Here is a 14,671-nt window from a genome sequence, read left to right on the forward strand (position 1 = left end):
CCTCACGTGACATCATCTTTAACTAAAGACGAATCTTTCATCCCTGGAGACTCCCGGCCAGTCCTGGCGGGTTGGCACCCCCTGGCAGAGCCGGCTCAGATGCAGCCCACCTGGGTACCCCTGGCAAGGGGCGAATGCAGCAGACAGGGGTTTGTCGTGGATCTGGCACTGTTTGGGGGTTTGCTCGAAGCTCCTGCTCTCGGCGGCAGGGTTACAAGGGAACCCAGCTTCTGTTTTCCTAGCTCTCAGCGTGGCAGAGAAAAGCCCTGGCCGTGTGACCCCAGCACGACCTCCAGCCTCCGAAACCGGAAGGCAGAAAAAACCAGCAGGGAGTTTTGGTGCCCGGCTGGTGATTTTTGAACACTCGGGCTTGTCAGCACTGTGGCTTTCCCCCCATTCGTGCAGGAAGACCACGCCGACCCCTGTGCACGCCGACGGGAGGGACTGGAGCAGAGGCCCCTCTGCAATCTGTTGGCTAGACAAATCTCCACTCCCTGCCCTAAGCTGTTGTGTAGCAGTGCTGGGTGCTGTTAAACAGCTGCCGCGCCCTGTTTCAGAGGTGGCTGCATTTTGGTGGTAGGTGAAGTGATTCGTGTGTGTGTAAAGGCTGCAAAGCCTTCTGGGATCTGCCGGGGTGTGAGGCGTTGTCTGACGGGCAGACGTGGTTGTGGCTAAACAGCTTCTGAAAGTGTCATGGTGCCGGCAGGGGCTTGGTAAACGGCGTGAAATTGGTCAGTTGTTTCCGTAGCTTCTGGTACCCCAGGGCTGGCTGGCTGACTGGAAGGCCGGGGCTGCAGTTCACACCAAGGGACCCAAGCCCCTCCCAGGAGCAAAGCAATACGGGGCGTCTCCTCCCAGTGCCCATTGGCGTGATCCATGTTCTACTCAAACCGTGCCGCGGAAGGGGGGGCTGCTCTGCATCTCGGCACAAACCAACCCCTTTGTGCCGGTCGCTGGTGATTTCGAGGGGGGGCACTGGCAGAGCTGCAATCTCAGGGGAGGGGTCTGTGCAGTGCCCGGCGTGATGGGGGCCCCAATTTCGGGGGACGGTCTGTGCAGTGCCCAGTGTGACAGGGCCCCCGATCTCAAGGGGGGGGCCGGTGTCTGTGCAGTGCCTGGCACGACAGGGGCCCTGATCTCAGGGGAGGGTCTGGGCGGCGCCAGCGCGACGGGGGCCCTGGTCTCAGGGGGGGTCGGTGGAGCCTCTGGCAGGACTGAATAGATAAGGTGATACCCTACCATGCTCCTTGATCATGTGCCCGTGGCCAGAGAACAGCACGCAGGGGATAAAACAGGCCCGATGGGGGGGCTCTGGCAGAGCTGGGGGGTGGCCAGGCCTAGACTAGCCGGGGGGATGGGGGTACCTGTGGACCGTACTTAGCTCCCCACGACCCAGTCCCGTGACGACGAGGAAAGGATTGGCATTTTCAAAAGCAGCTAATGAGAGACGCAGGATGCCACCGGCTCTGGCGCCACGGGGCCCTTTCCCTGGGCCGTGGGCAGCCCCCTCTTCCAGCCCTGCCCCAGGCCCTTTGGCTGGCTGGGCAGCGTCTGGGCCATGGGGACTTTGGAGCTCACTGCTCCAGGTTTCCGAACCCTAAGGGAGCTCCCCGGGGTTGGTCACGTCTGCAGGTTTCCTGGTGGGTCTGTTGGCTGGTCACTGTGCCCGGGCTGGCTGCCCCACTGGCCCCGAGGCTCTCTCGGGTCCCTCGCCAGGTGGGAGCCTTGGACATTTACCCTCCGCGGGTGGAATCCTGCATCTCTCCCACCCTCGCCCGGCCCCGGGCTACGGCCCCCGTGTACCCGCCCCACATATCTGGCAGGTCTGACCGGGCTCTGGTGATTCCTCCCGTCGGGAGCTGTGCCCAAACCCCCGTCTTCACACCGATGCTGCGTGGGGCCGAACGCAGGAGACAAGGGGCTGTAGCAGCTGCCAGCTGCACCCACGTTTGCCTGGCCCAAGGCATCTGTGCCATGACCAGGTGACCACATGCCCTGCACCAGCTACCACAGAGCCACTCCGGTGCCCTCCCAGCCCTGTCTTCGGTGCTCCTGTGACGGGTTCCCGGGTGCCACCTGGAACTGGGGTACCACTGAGCCCTCTGACCCACCAGCCTGGGCTCCCTCTCACACTGGGCTGCTGTGATGATGTCCGAACCCCTCCAGCCTTCACACAGGTAGGGACACACCCAGCTGCAGTTACACACAGGCCCTCTAACTACCAGCTTCCCAGCCTAGGACCCAGGGCAGTACTGTCCTGCCCTGGTCGGATCTGGCCAGTATGTGGGTTTAACACCCGGTCCGCCTCTCCCTCAGTGTGAAGAGAACAACGCACACTTGTGGTAACCAAGCAGAGATTTTCCCCAAGCACTCCAGTCAAAGCTCACGGGTTTGGATTAAAACTTAAAATAAGTTTATTAACTACAGAAGGATAGATTTTAGGTGATTATAAGTGATAGCAAACAGATCAAAGCAGGTTACCTAGCAAATAAACAAAACTGCAAACTGAGCGTAACACACTCCATCGGTAGGAGATGAATTAGCAAATTCTCACCCTGAGTGATAAACAGGCTGGCAGATTCCTAAGGCACAAGCTGCCTTGGCTCTGCAACTTGGGTTTCTCAGGTTTTCATACACAGGCTACACATCCCTCGAGCCTGGGACCATCAATTCTCCCCATTCAGTCCTTGCCCCTCAGGTGTTTTCAGGCGCGTTGTTGTAGGGAGAGTGAGGTACCCTCGTGATCTCATTGTCCCCTTTTTATATCTTCTCCCCACTTGCTGGAAGCTCTTTTGCTGGGACCTGGGTCAAGCAGTTCCCGTTGTGGAGCGCTGTCTCTGAGAGGTTTCTGTTGTACACAGTTCCTGGGGTCATCCTGGTGCTTGTGTGTCTTTCCCGAGTGAGCCATTAACGTTGTTTGGCCCTTTTACGGTTGTACCTGAAAGGCTGCTTGTGGGTGTTTTCAGCCTCACGACACATTCCAGTAACACCTACAGAGCCAAACTCCATAACTTCACACACGACGGTAGCGCATACCGTCCAACGAGATACGACTGTCTAGCAGACCAAGGCTTTTAGAGTGACACCTCACAAGGCAGACTTTGTACAAAACTTGTCCTAATTACATGCCAGTGGTGAACATTGGGGTGCTCTGGTGGTTGGTGCTCTGCTGGGAAAGCCAGGGCTGCCAGGCCATGGGGCAGGATGTACCGTGTCTAGCCAGGCAGGGGGAGCTCAGCCATGTGTTCTGGCTTCTTCGACGTGCATCAGCAATGGCCACTGGGCTCTCCTGGGCTCTCTCCCACCCTGGTTCTGGATGCAGGCTCGTGGCAGGGGGCTGTGGTGGTCTCTGGGGGCCCGTTCACTCAGGGCAGCTGTGGTGGGTGTGGGGGGAGAAGCCTCTATCACTACCAGAGCCTCAGCCCCGCTGCATCATACTCACCAGCCACGCATTGGTTAAGTCAGGCCTCGGCCGCGCTAGGTGCTGCATGGGGCAGACGCAGCCCATGCACCTCCCGCCTTGTGGCCAGGGTCTGTGTAGCCCCGATGGGCGCGGGGGGGGGGGGGTGAGGCAGACGACGGAGCCCAGGCTGTGCTCGGGAGAGGAAGGGTGGGCCCAGCGGACGGGGAGACCCACTCGCTAGGGCTGTGGGTGTCTGGGAGTAGTGTCGTTCCAGCTGTAACGTATCCACGGCCGGCAGCGAGGTGCCTGGACACGCTGGGAGGGGGCCGGCCAGGGTGTTTCTCTGCAGCCGGCATTGGGCCAAGGCAGAGCAGGGAGCTGTGGGGCAGCCAGGGGGACAGGGTTTGACCGGGTGGGGCCTGTGAGGGGCAGTGCAGGGAGCTGGGGGGCAGCGAGGGGGAGGGGGTCTGGGCAGGCAGGGCCTGCGAGGGGGAGCCCAGGGGTCCCGGGGGGGAGCCGGGCGGGGGAGTCTGGTGGAGCCCGCGGCAGGGACACCGGGCGCTGGGAGCGAGGGGTGGGCACGGCTGGGGGGGCCCGGCGGGCATCTGGCACTCAGCACCCTGCGCTCTCCCTTGCAGCGGGGTGGGCCTGGCCCGCGCCCATTTCGAGAAGCAGCCGCCCTCCAACCTGCGGAAATCCAACTTCTTCCACTTCGTGCTGGCCATGTACGACCGGCAGGGGCAGCCCGTGGAGATCGAGCGCACCTCCTTCATCGACTTCGTGGAGAAGGATAGGGTGAGAGCCGGCCCTGCCCTCTCCTTGTGGCCAGCGTCGCCCCCGCTCCCTCCCCCTCCCCATAGCCAGCCCTGCCCCCACCCTGGCCCCGCTCCTGTCCCATGGTCAGCCCTGCCTCCGCCCTGTGCCGCACCCCCACCCCATGGCCTACCCCACCCCCGTTGGGGTTGCCAGGTGTCTGGTTTTCGACCTGAACGCCTGGTCGAAAGGGGACCCCCGCGGCTCCGGGCAGCACTGCTGACCAGGCCGTAAGAAGTCCAGCTGGCGGCACAGCGAGGCTAAGGCAGCTCCCTGCCGGCCCTGGCTCTGCGCGGCTCCCGGAAGCAGTGGCATGTCCCGCTCCGGCTCCTAGGCCTAGGGGCAGCCAGTGGGCTCCATGCACTGCCCCTGCCCCAAGCGCCGGCTCTGCAGCGCCCATTGGCCAGGAACCGTGGCCAATGGGAGCTGTGGGGGCGGCGCCTGTGAACAGGGCAGCGTGCAGAGCCGCCTGGCCGTGCTTCTGCATAGGTGCCGGAGGGGGGGGACATGCTGCTGCTTTCGGGAGCGGCTTGAGGTGAGCGCTGCCCAAAGCCCTTACCCTCCCCCCATCCCCTCACACCCCAGCCCCCTGCCCAGCCCTGATCCACCTCCCACCCTCCAAATCCCTCGGTCCCAGCCTGGAGCCCCCTCCTGCACCGCAAATTGCTCATCCCTGGCCCCATACCAGAGCCTGCACCCCCAGCCCAGAGCCTGTACCCCCCCACACCCCAACTCCTTGCCTCAGCCCGGAGCCCCCTCCTGCACTCCAAACCCCTCATCTCCAGCCGCACCCCCGAGCCCCAGCCGGAGCCTTCACCCCCCCACACACCCCAACCGCCTGAGCCAGCCCAGTGAAAATGAGCGAACGCATAAGGGTGGGGAGAGTGAGCAAGTGAGGGGGGGGATAGAATGAGTGGGGAGTCCAGCCCCAGCCTCCCGCTCAGACCAATCCCCCAAGGGGGCCGAGACCCCCCCAAACTCATGTCACGGGCGGGGGACCCTGTGCAGCCGGCAGAGCCTCAGCCCATCCCACCCCGTCCACCTGCATGGTGGAGGTCACGCCAGCTGGGGCGGGGGCGGGGGCTGGAGGGGGGGGGCAGATAGCCGTGTCCCAGGTACCCCGGAGGAGGGGGAGGGCCAAGGGCTCAGCTCCCTGCGAACGGCCAGCGTCCGACCTGCTGTTTCCCTCCCCAGGAGCAGAACGGTGAGAAAACCAACAACGGCATCCACTATCGCCTACAACTGCTGTACAGCAATGGTAGGGGCCGGGGGGCTGTGGGGCGGGGGGGCTGCGGGGCGGGGGGCCTGGGAGACAGGGGCTGTGTTGCAGGGGGGCGGGGGGCAGGGATTATGGGGCCAGGGGACTATGGGGGATGGGGGCTACAGGGAAGGGGGGCTGCAGGGCTGGGGGCTACAGGGAAGGGGGGCTGCGGGGCCGGGGGCTACGGGGCAGGGGGGCTGTGGGCCCGGGGGCCTGGGAGACAGGGGCTGCTTTGCAGGGGGGCAGGGATTATGGGGCCAGGGGACTTGGGGGGATGGGGGCTACAGAGCAGGGGGGCTGCGGGGCCAGGGGCAGGGGGCCGGTGGCAGGGGTTATGGGGCTGGGGGTCAGGAGGCCAGGGAGCAGGGGGGTGGGGGGCGGGTTATGGGGCCAGGGGACTATGGGGGATGGGGGGATGGGGACTACAGAGCAGGGGGGCTGTGGGGCCAGGGGCTGGGGGTCAGGGGGCTTGGGAGCAGGGGCTAGGGGGCCAGGGGGCTGGAGGGCAGGAGGCTGTGGGATCAGGAGGTTTTGGGGCCGGGGCCTCAGCACCATGAATGGCACCCAGGACTGACTCCCTGCTGCAGCCCAGCGCCTGCGGTCCGTCCCCCTCTCCTGTGTGCCCTGCCTGCAGAGGGGCCGGATGGGTCTCCTGCCTCCCCATCGATGTGCCGAGCTGCATGTTCTCAGCTGCTGAACTCCCCGGACAGTGGCCTAGAACTACAGGGGAAATAGCATCGCCTGGGGGGCTCCTGGAGTATGTGGGGGCTGCGGGTCGGGAGTGAGGGGCACCAGCAGAGCTGTGGGTTGGGGGGAGCCCAGGGCTGGGGTAACGGGGGGCTGCGGGTCGGGAGTGAGGATCAGTGGCCAGGTGAGAATGTCTCCTCTCCCCGGCGCAGGGCTGCGGACGGAGCAGGATCTCTACGTGCGGCTCATCGACTCCATGTCCAAGCAGGTAACGCTGCCAGCTGGGGACAGCGCAGGGGGAGGCTTGGTCCGGGCTGGGGGCTGGGGGTTCAGACCGGGTCACCCCCCACCCCTCCCAGTAACTCCTGTGCCTCTGAGGTGCCACCCAGCCTCCGCCCGGCCTGCGTCTCGGGCCTTCTTCTGCCCCCAGGGCTTCCGCCGCAGCACCCGTGTCCTTCCCCGCGGCCCGCCGGCCGGGCAGCTCCCGGTCTGCTCCCTTCCCGCGGGGGCTCTGAGACGCTTGGTGCCGGGTCTGAGCCGCCCCCCGGCTGGTGCCCCTTGCGATCAGAGCCCCCACGGGCTGCGCGCCGGCAGAGCCCCTCACCCGGCGCTCTCTCCCGCCAGGCCATCATCTACGAGGGGCAGGACAAAAACCCCGAGATGTGCCGCGTGCTGCTGACCCACGAGATCATGTGCAGGTAGGTGCCGGGCTCTGCCGCGGGGCCGGCGGGGCAGCGAGAGCGCGCAGGGGCCACGGCCCCGCACGGCCCCCGTCCGGCCACGCGCGCGGCTGCAGGAGCCGGCCTGCGGACCCAGCACGCACTGCCCAGGCCGCCGGGGGGGGGGCACTGCCAGCCCGTTCTGCCGGGGCCCGGCGCACTGGCCTCAGCCGCCCTCCTCTCTCCGGCTCAGCGTTCCCACCGCGGTGCCCCCGGGGCGGGGCGGGAACGCAGGGCACCTGCCGAGGGCGGTGGAGGCAGAGCCGGGGCTGGGTTGTTGGGCGCTGTCACGGAGTCCCCGGGCGAGGCTCCGGAACGGCTCCTTACCGAGCCAGGCCGGACTCCGGGGCAGTCTCCTCTCGGGGAGCAGCCTGTCTGCAGGACACACAGCTCCCCCGGCTCCACCTTCCTGGCTCTGACCTCGGAGCCTCCAGCCTCCTCTGCCCCTCCCTGAGCTTCCCACAGCGAGTCCGCCCAGGCCAGGTCCTGGGGCAGCCAGAGGGTCCTGCCCCCCAACTCCGCAGTCAGACGGGACTCTCAGCCAGCCAGTAACACAGAAGGTTTATTAGACGACAGGAACATGGTCTAACACAGAGCTTGTAGGTGCAGAGAACGGACCCCTCAGCTGGGTCCATTTTGGGGGGCAGTGAGCCAGACAACCACGCCTGCACCTTCACTCCATGTCTCCAGCCAGCCCCAAACTGAAACTCCCTCCAGCCCCTCCTCCTCTGGGCTTTGTCCCTTTCCCGGGCCAGGAGGGCACCGGATTCCTTTGTTCTCCAACCCTTTAGCTCTCACCTTGCAGGGGGGAAGGGCCCAGGCCATCAGTGGCCAGGAAACAGGGTGTCGGCCATTCTCTGTGTCCAGACCCCTGCACATACCTGTCCTCTAGGGCTCTGCAACGATCATACACCCTTACCCCACCCCCTAGATACTTAAGAACTGCCTAGGGGAAACTGAGGCCCCCCCACACTATTCAGAGGAAACATTAAGAACAGTCCCACTTCGTCACAGGCGCGTTGGTGGGAGGCAGGGGGAAACTGGGGGGCGTCCGTGCCTGGCAGGCTGACAGAGCTGAGCTGGCCCGCCTGGAGCACCGCCCTGGGGCACTGGAGACCCATGTCTCCTGGCCGGCTGCACGCGGGCGGGGTGTGGGGGCAGCGAGCCCGCGGGGCCGGGAACGTCTCTCCCCCAGCTGCGTCTCCGCGTGGTCCCTGGTGCCCCATTAGAGCTGCCTTGTTTATGACACTCGTGCTCGGTGTTTGTGGGAATTAGCGGCTGTGTCAGCGCCGGCTTTCCCAGCTAATTGATCTCCAGGAACCTCACTAATGATCTCGGGGCTCAGGGAATAGGGGCGGCCTCCCGCTGGGTTGTTTATCCCTCGTCTCCATCCCAGCCCTGTTTTCGGTGCCTGGAGACCCAGGGGCCAGGCCGCAGCTCCCGGCCTCAGCCAGCCCTGACCATGGCTCCAGCTGCGACTGGGGGCCGGGCTGGGGGTGGGGGGCAGAGCCTCTCCCTGCAGGGCCAGCGGTTCAAACCCACCTGGCTGGCAGCGAGCGGGCACCAACGACCCCCCCCCCACTTACCCAGCGCTCGGGGTGTGTAGCTAGAGGGGCGCAGGGGGACCCGGGGCTCTGAGCGCCCCCAGCAGACGAGCCTCTCGATTGGTGCTTTGCCCCCAGGCTGGGAAGGTGCGTGGGTCACCCAGGCTCACAGCAGGGCCCCAGAGCACCCCCAGAGCTGTGCGGGGACCAAGACACCTGCTCCCACCCTGGGAACAGTGCTCCTGGCCCCCAGGGCACCCCCCAGCTCTCTGGGGCCTCCCACAGGGGTCTTGGAGTCTGGGTGCTGCCCTATACAGGCTCCCCACAGTCCTGGCTCTGCTCCCTCTATGGGGCAGAGCTTGAGCCTGTGTGCTGCGGGCCTGGCTCTGGTGGTGGTGGGGGGCATTCGTGAGGGGTGTCAGGGGGAAGGGGATTGGAGAAACGGGGGGCAGAATGGCGGGGAAGGGCAGGGGGAAGAATGGGGGGAGGGGGAGAGGTACGGAGATGGGACAGGCAAGGGGATGGGGGGGCTCCTAGCCTGGGCCACCCTGTCCCCCTGCCCCCATCAGCCGTCCCTGGGGGTGGGAGGGGTGCCAGGCCCTGGGGGTGCAGGTTCTCCTCCCCCACTCACCCCGACTTCTCTCCCCCTCGCCCCGGCCCAGCCGCTGCTGTGACAAGAAGAGCTGCGGGAACCGCAACGAGACGCCCTCCGACCCCGTCATCATCGACAGGTGAGCGGACCCCGCGCGCCGTGCCCTGCGCCAGGCCATGGGACCCCCCGGCCCCGGACCATCCTGGGGTCCTGTCCCCGCTCACCATCCCCAGCGTGCCGACAGGCCGTGGGACCCCCCCAGACTGTCCCAGGGTCCTGGCCCGACACGCCATCCCCAGCACCCCACCAGGCCATGGGACCCCACGCCGTCCCGGACCGTCCTGGAGTCCTGTCCCCGCACCCCGTCCCCAGCACTCCGACAGGCTGTGGGACCCCCCCAGACTGTCCCAGGGACCTGGCCCCACACGCCATCCCCAGCACCCCACCAGGCCATGGCACTCCCTCCCCCACGACCGTCCTGGCCCTGTGGGCTGGATCCCCATCAGGCGGGGCTCAGTGCTGGGGCCCGACCCTGCCAGCGGCTGAGCACCCTCAGCACGGCCAGTGGGGGGAGCTGGGCACAGGCTTGGGCCCCGAAAGACTGACGGGCACCTGGCTTGGCTGAGTTGGGGGGTGGTGCCTGGAGCCCCGTCCTCTCCCTCCCCCGCTGCCTCGGATGCCCTCAGCTGCATCTCCCCGGACCCCGGGCTGTGTGCCTGTCTCCTCCCTGGACTGGGCCCCACGCTGTCTGGCTCCGTTCAGCCCCTCGTCTGCTCCTGCCCCCTGGCGTCGTGGCTGGCCGGGTGCAAAAGGGTGACCGCAGGATGGGGAAATCGGGGGTTCCTGGGTCCTGCCTGGCTACAGCCCTGCTCCATGCCGCGGTCCCCCCAGCTGTAAATTGGGGGTGCTGATGCAGTCCTACGCTCCTGGGGCTGTGCAGTGAAATGCGTTAAAGCTGGCCAGTGGCCCTTGGGCAGGAGAGGCTGGAATGTCTGTTCTCACCCAGCACATGTCTGGCCTGTGGAACTCACTGCCACAAGAGAGCCCTGAGGCCAAGAGCTTTGCAGGATCCCAGGGGAGCAGGCCTTGGCATCAACAAGGAGAACGCCCAGTTACATTGAGGGGGCAAGGGAAGGGGATGTAACTCCTGCTGCTTCTGGACATCAGCCACCCTCCCGCCTCCGGGCCTGGGATGAAACCCCCCTGGGGCAGGTTATTCCATAATTGGCCATTGTGGGATTTCTTGGGGTGTCCGAAGCGGGCTGCTATCAGACAGGATACTGGACTGGACTAGCCAGACTCTGTGTGTGACTGCACTCTGTTGGAACTGTTCTGCTCTGTGTCATAGGCCCTATACTGCCAATAGCACGATTCTCTGTTATCTGCAGCAGCAGGAGAAGTGGAGTTCTGTCCCTGCTGTTGCTGTTCAGTGCCTCCAGCATGGGCATCGTGCCAGCTCTGGGGCTGCGTCCTAGGGGCCCACGGCTTTGCTATGTGCTGGGGACGGGGCGCCAGCATGTGTGACATGTGGCGAGGACATTCCCTGACTGCCAGCGCAGACAGCAGGGGAGAGCTGGCCTGGGAGCACGAACCAGATCTGTGCTCCCCCTCCCGGTGTCCCCACTCCCCCGTGCACTGCGTCTCGTCCCCAGCGTGTTCCCCTGGAGAAGAACCATCCCCAGCCAGCTCCGGTTTCCTGCGTGGGCGGCTGCAGTGCCCAGAGCCACGCTGCAGTGATGCCGCATAGCGGCCATTTCCCTCTGAATGAACCGGCCCGTCCAGGCGACGTGCCATGGGGCTGGTGCCTCCCGGCAGCACCCAGATACCTGTGCGCCCCTACTGTGAATGGGGCGGGGAGCGGGGAGAGGTGGTGACACGGGGGAAGAGACCTGGGTCACAGAGCCCCTTCCTGCATTCAGACCCCAGACGGCTCAGGAGCTCGCAAACCTGGGTCAGCAGGAAGGGTTGAGGGGCGGGGGGGGGCACTTGCCATCTGTCCCACTCGGCTCCCTGCCTCCCGGGAATAAGCAGGGCTGTAAATTCCCCCATTAAAACAGTCTCACCCCAAAGGCCTCCAAGCCTCAGGCTCCCCTGGGGACCCTGGAAGCCCGAGAGGAGGCGGAGAGTGGGCCGGGGGGACCTCGGGGCTCCGGGGAGCGAACGCCTGCTTCATTGGTGGGCCGAGCTCTGCAGCGCCAGCCCCGGTTTCGAGGCTTGGCCTGGGTTCTTTATGTTCGTCCCAGCAGGGCTGGGTCTGCGCACGCCCCGGCTTGGGGCCTGAAGCTGGTCCATAAATCAGGCAGACAAGGAAGCCTCTGTCCCCACCACAAACTATTAGCATCAGCTGCCTCCATAGTGGCTAATGGGCTGAATTCATGGTGCCGTCCCAGCCACTGCTGGTCGCAAATTAGGCCGTGCTTTGTAAATCGCCCTGGCCCCTCGCTGCCCCCCACGCAAGGCGACGGCTCTGTGTCAGAGCCTGCACGGGGCTGGCTGGCTGGCCGGTCGGGGGGCCCGTGGGCTAGGGATTGTGCTGGCAGGAGCCTGTCGAGGGGTGCTGGGGACCCCAGGAATCCGAGGCGGCAAGGGTGTTTGGGCCAGGTGAGCTTGCTCAGTTCATGCATTAGATCAGCTCCCGGTTCTGGGTGTTTGGGTCAGGGGAGGTCCCTCAGGCCCTGCATTGGATCGGATGCGGGGTGGAGCCAGGTCTCTCAGACCCTGCATTGGATCGGATGCGGGGTGGAGCCAGGTCTCTCAGGCCCCGCATTGGATCGGATCCAGGTGGAGCCAAGTCCCTCAGACCCTGCGTGGATTAGTCCCCGGAGCCGAGGTTCGGGGCGCTGACCCTGCCTGTGTCTCCCCCAAGGGGGGTTTCCCCAGGGAGGTTTGCCTGATGAGACGTCAGTCTTGTCGCCTGCTTGGAGCCCCTTCCACAGGGACACAAGCCGCATACTCGAAACCAGGTTCCCTCCTGGCTCCCTCCCTCCTGCTCGCGGCAGTCAGGCAGCCAGACGCGGCAGATGGTGGAAGTGACATTTGCCGTCAGCGCCGCACTTTCACTGCAAATAAAACAAATAAATAACACAAACAACAAGGAGCTGCTTGAATTAGCCAAATGGGGAATGTGTGTCAGCGCCGCTCCTGCTACCCCGGGACGCGACAGCCTCACCGAGCGTGGGACACGCGCCACGCGGGGCTAAGACACGCCTGGACACAGACACGGCATCCACGCGACACACACAGAGACACCAACCCAGACACCCCCGGGCCCCCACCCCGTCCAGACATAGCCAGGCCATGCCCATACAAATGTCACACGAACCCGCCGCGCCCCCGCCCCGTATGGACCCAGACGCCGCCGGCTCGCGAACCCGCCGCGCCCCCACCCTGTATGGACCCAGACACCGCCGGCTCGCGAACCCGCCGCGATCAGCTCCATTAGATCAGCTCCCGGTTCTGGGTGTTTGGGCCTGTGCAGATCATACATGCACACCTGTACCTGTACCGCCCGGCCATGCAGACTCCCCGCTCAGCTGCACCGACACACATTCGTTCATGCCACGAAGACGAGATGCCCACACACAACCCTGCCATGCCCCTGCAATGTGCCCAAAGCACCCCTTATAGAGGTGCAGACGTGCCGTGCGCCAGGACCCACTCATGGAAGAAGCCGGGAACACGCAGGCATGCTGAGACGCACAGGCCAGGCCGTGGTTTTCTGTCAAGGGGCCAGTTGTAGTGGCAGGTTTTGCAAAGCAGAGATTTGTCCACTAGGAACTTGGCTGAGGCCCCCCAGACTCACTGCACGTGAGCTGACTCACCACTTGTGAGAAGGCAATGACTTTCAGCCCCAGCCGCCGTGGGATGGGTTGGGCTAACGGCTTTGTAGCCAACTCCAATTCCCTGAGACACCCAGCACTCTGACTCAGACTTTTGGGACCTAGACGGTCTCTGGGCCTGAACCCCCCAGCGGCACTGAAGGGGGGGTCCTCGGAATATTTAGTTTCTTTTGTATAATCCCAGGTGACCCCTGTCAAATGACTTAATGTGATCAAAGAGACTCAAATACGGAACCCCCAGAGGAGACGACCGTGCCTGGGTAGCCCTGGTCCGACCGCCCTGGGAATTACTGAGGGTGCCTAACTGTGTCCCTCAGACTCGCCTGTTTGCAGTCCCACATAGCTTTCTGAAGAGCTGAACTTGCAGGCTGAAATTTCCTTTGTTTGGATTCTGCCCACGGGTGAATATTTCTGGAAAATTTGGGTACAAACAGTTTAGCTGTTTTTGAGTAAGAATAAAATGACCAAAAAGCCCCACAACAAACAAACCCAAAACACACGCACACTTTCCCCCTTGCCAAAAAACCCCTCCTGCAACCCTTTTTTTTTGGGGGGGGGGGGGCCGCCTTTAAAGCCAAAGGGCGAAAGTTAAAAATTGACTCCCTGGGGAGGAGCGTCTGTGAATGTCTGGGTGCAAACAGGTTTGGATTTGGCGGAATTAGGACCCATGCAGTGACGTGCATGGCGAAAGGAGGCTGTGTTGGGCATACGTGCCTGGCTCGTTCACGTGGGAAAGCCATTGTCCCTGCTGATGTCCTAAGCTGGGTCACTGTTCCGGGAGGGTCTAGCCACTAGTGACCCGGTCTGGAGTGTTCCTTTTAAACAACCGAGGCAATTCCACCCAGACAAAAACTTTGTTAAGGGAATTTTAAGGATAAACAATCAAAGGGCAGGAAAAAGCCAAGACGATGGCCTGGGTTCTTCCTGGACTAAAATAACACCTTGCTCTGAGCACCTCAGTTCGCCTGCTTGTGGAGTACGGTGCTACTGAGCATGGGGAAGGGTGCTCGAAAGTTACCCCTCCCTCTTGCGTTACACAGCAGTCTGTGAGGACTCGCTGGCTAGCAGACAGTACAGTGTTACCACCTGCCGGGGGAATTGCTGATCACCATGTGCAGCGTTTCCCCCTGTCCTTGTCTCCTTCCTCGTTCCCCCCGTCCTTGTCTCCTTCCTCGATTTCCCTTTTTGCAGTGCTCTGACCTGTCTTTTGCTTTGTGTTTTTCCCGTGCGGCGGTTTCTCCGAGGCTTGTATCTGCAGCGTTCTCCCAGAGCCTGGCATGATGCGGTTTCTTTTCAGGCAGTAGCAGGTTTCCCTGTGCAGTCCAGGGAGGAGAAGACTCGGAGGGGACATGATAGGCAGCAGGGCCCAATGGGCAGGGCAGCAGGCTGGTGCTCGGAAGAGCTGGGGTCGGTTCCTGGCTCTGCCGGCTGACACCCCGCCCATTGCTTCTCTGGCCTGTCGATGCTGGTAGGACACTGCTCGGGGCAGGGACGGTCTCTCCCTGCGGGTGCGGCACCACCTGGTGCTACTGCTCTGTGAAGACACGCTGCCATGATCCTGGCGCACAGAACGAGGGGGGAGACGGGAGCACTCTGAATACAAGCGCCGTCAATGGAGCCGAAAATCCGTAACTCTCAAATAGCCGCAGCGACCTGCTCTTCTCCCCGGTGAGCCTGAGCTGCCAGGAGAGAGCGCCGCAGCCAAGAGCTCCGTCAGCTTTGTCGAGAGACGTGGCATTGCCTGGAGAACAAGAACATCCCCAGTGGTAGGTGCTCGAAATCTGCCTCCTCCAGCCCACGAGGCAGCCCTGCC

The 14,671-nt window shown here is 64.0% G+C and overlaps 1 protein-coding gene across 4 annotated transcripts in view; it reads left to right on the forward strand.

The window, feature by feature from the left end:
- EBF4 (EBF family member 4) overlaps positions 1-14,671 on the forward strand; it is a 92,655-nt gene that overhangs the window by 15,770 nt on the left and 62,214 nt on the right. For all 4 annotated transcript variants that reach the window (XM_037898462.2, XM_037898463.2, XM_043544997.1 and 1 more), the window contains 5 exons: positions 4,042-4,198; positions 5,411-5,474; positions 6,377-6,432; positions 6,789-6,862; positions 9,090-9,158. In XM_037898462.2, coding sequence (XP_037754390.2) covers positions 4,042-4,198; positions 5,411-5,474; positions 6,377-6,432; positions 6,789-6,862; positions 9,090-9,158 — 420 coding nt within the window. The remainder of the gene's footprint in view (positions 1-4,041; positions 4,199-5,410; positions 5,475-6,376; positions 6,433-6,788; positions 6,863-9,089; positions 9,159-14,671) is intronic.

The sequence above is a fragment of the Chelonia mydas genome, chromosome 4 (genome assembly GCF_015237465.2).
Source record: "Chelonia mydas isolate rCheMyd1 chromosome 4, rCheMyd1.pri.v2, whole genome shotgun sequence".
NCBI classification, from domain to species: Eukaryota; Metazoa; Chordata; order Testudines; family Cheloniidae; genus Chelonia; species Chelonia mydas.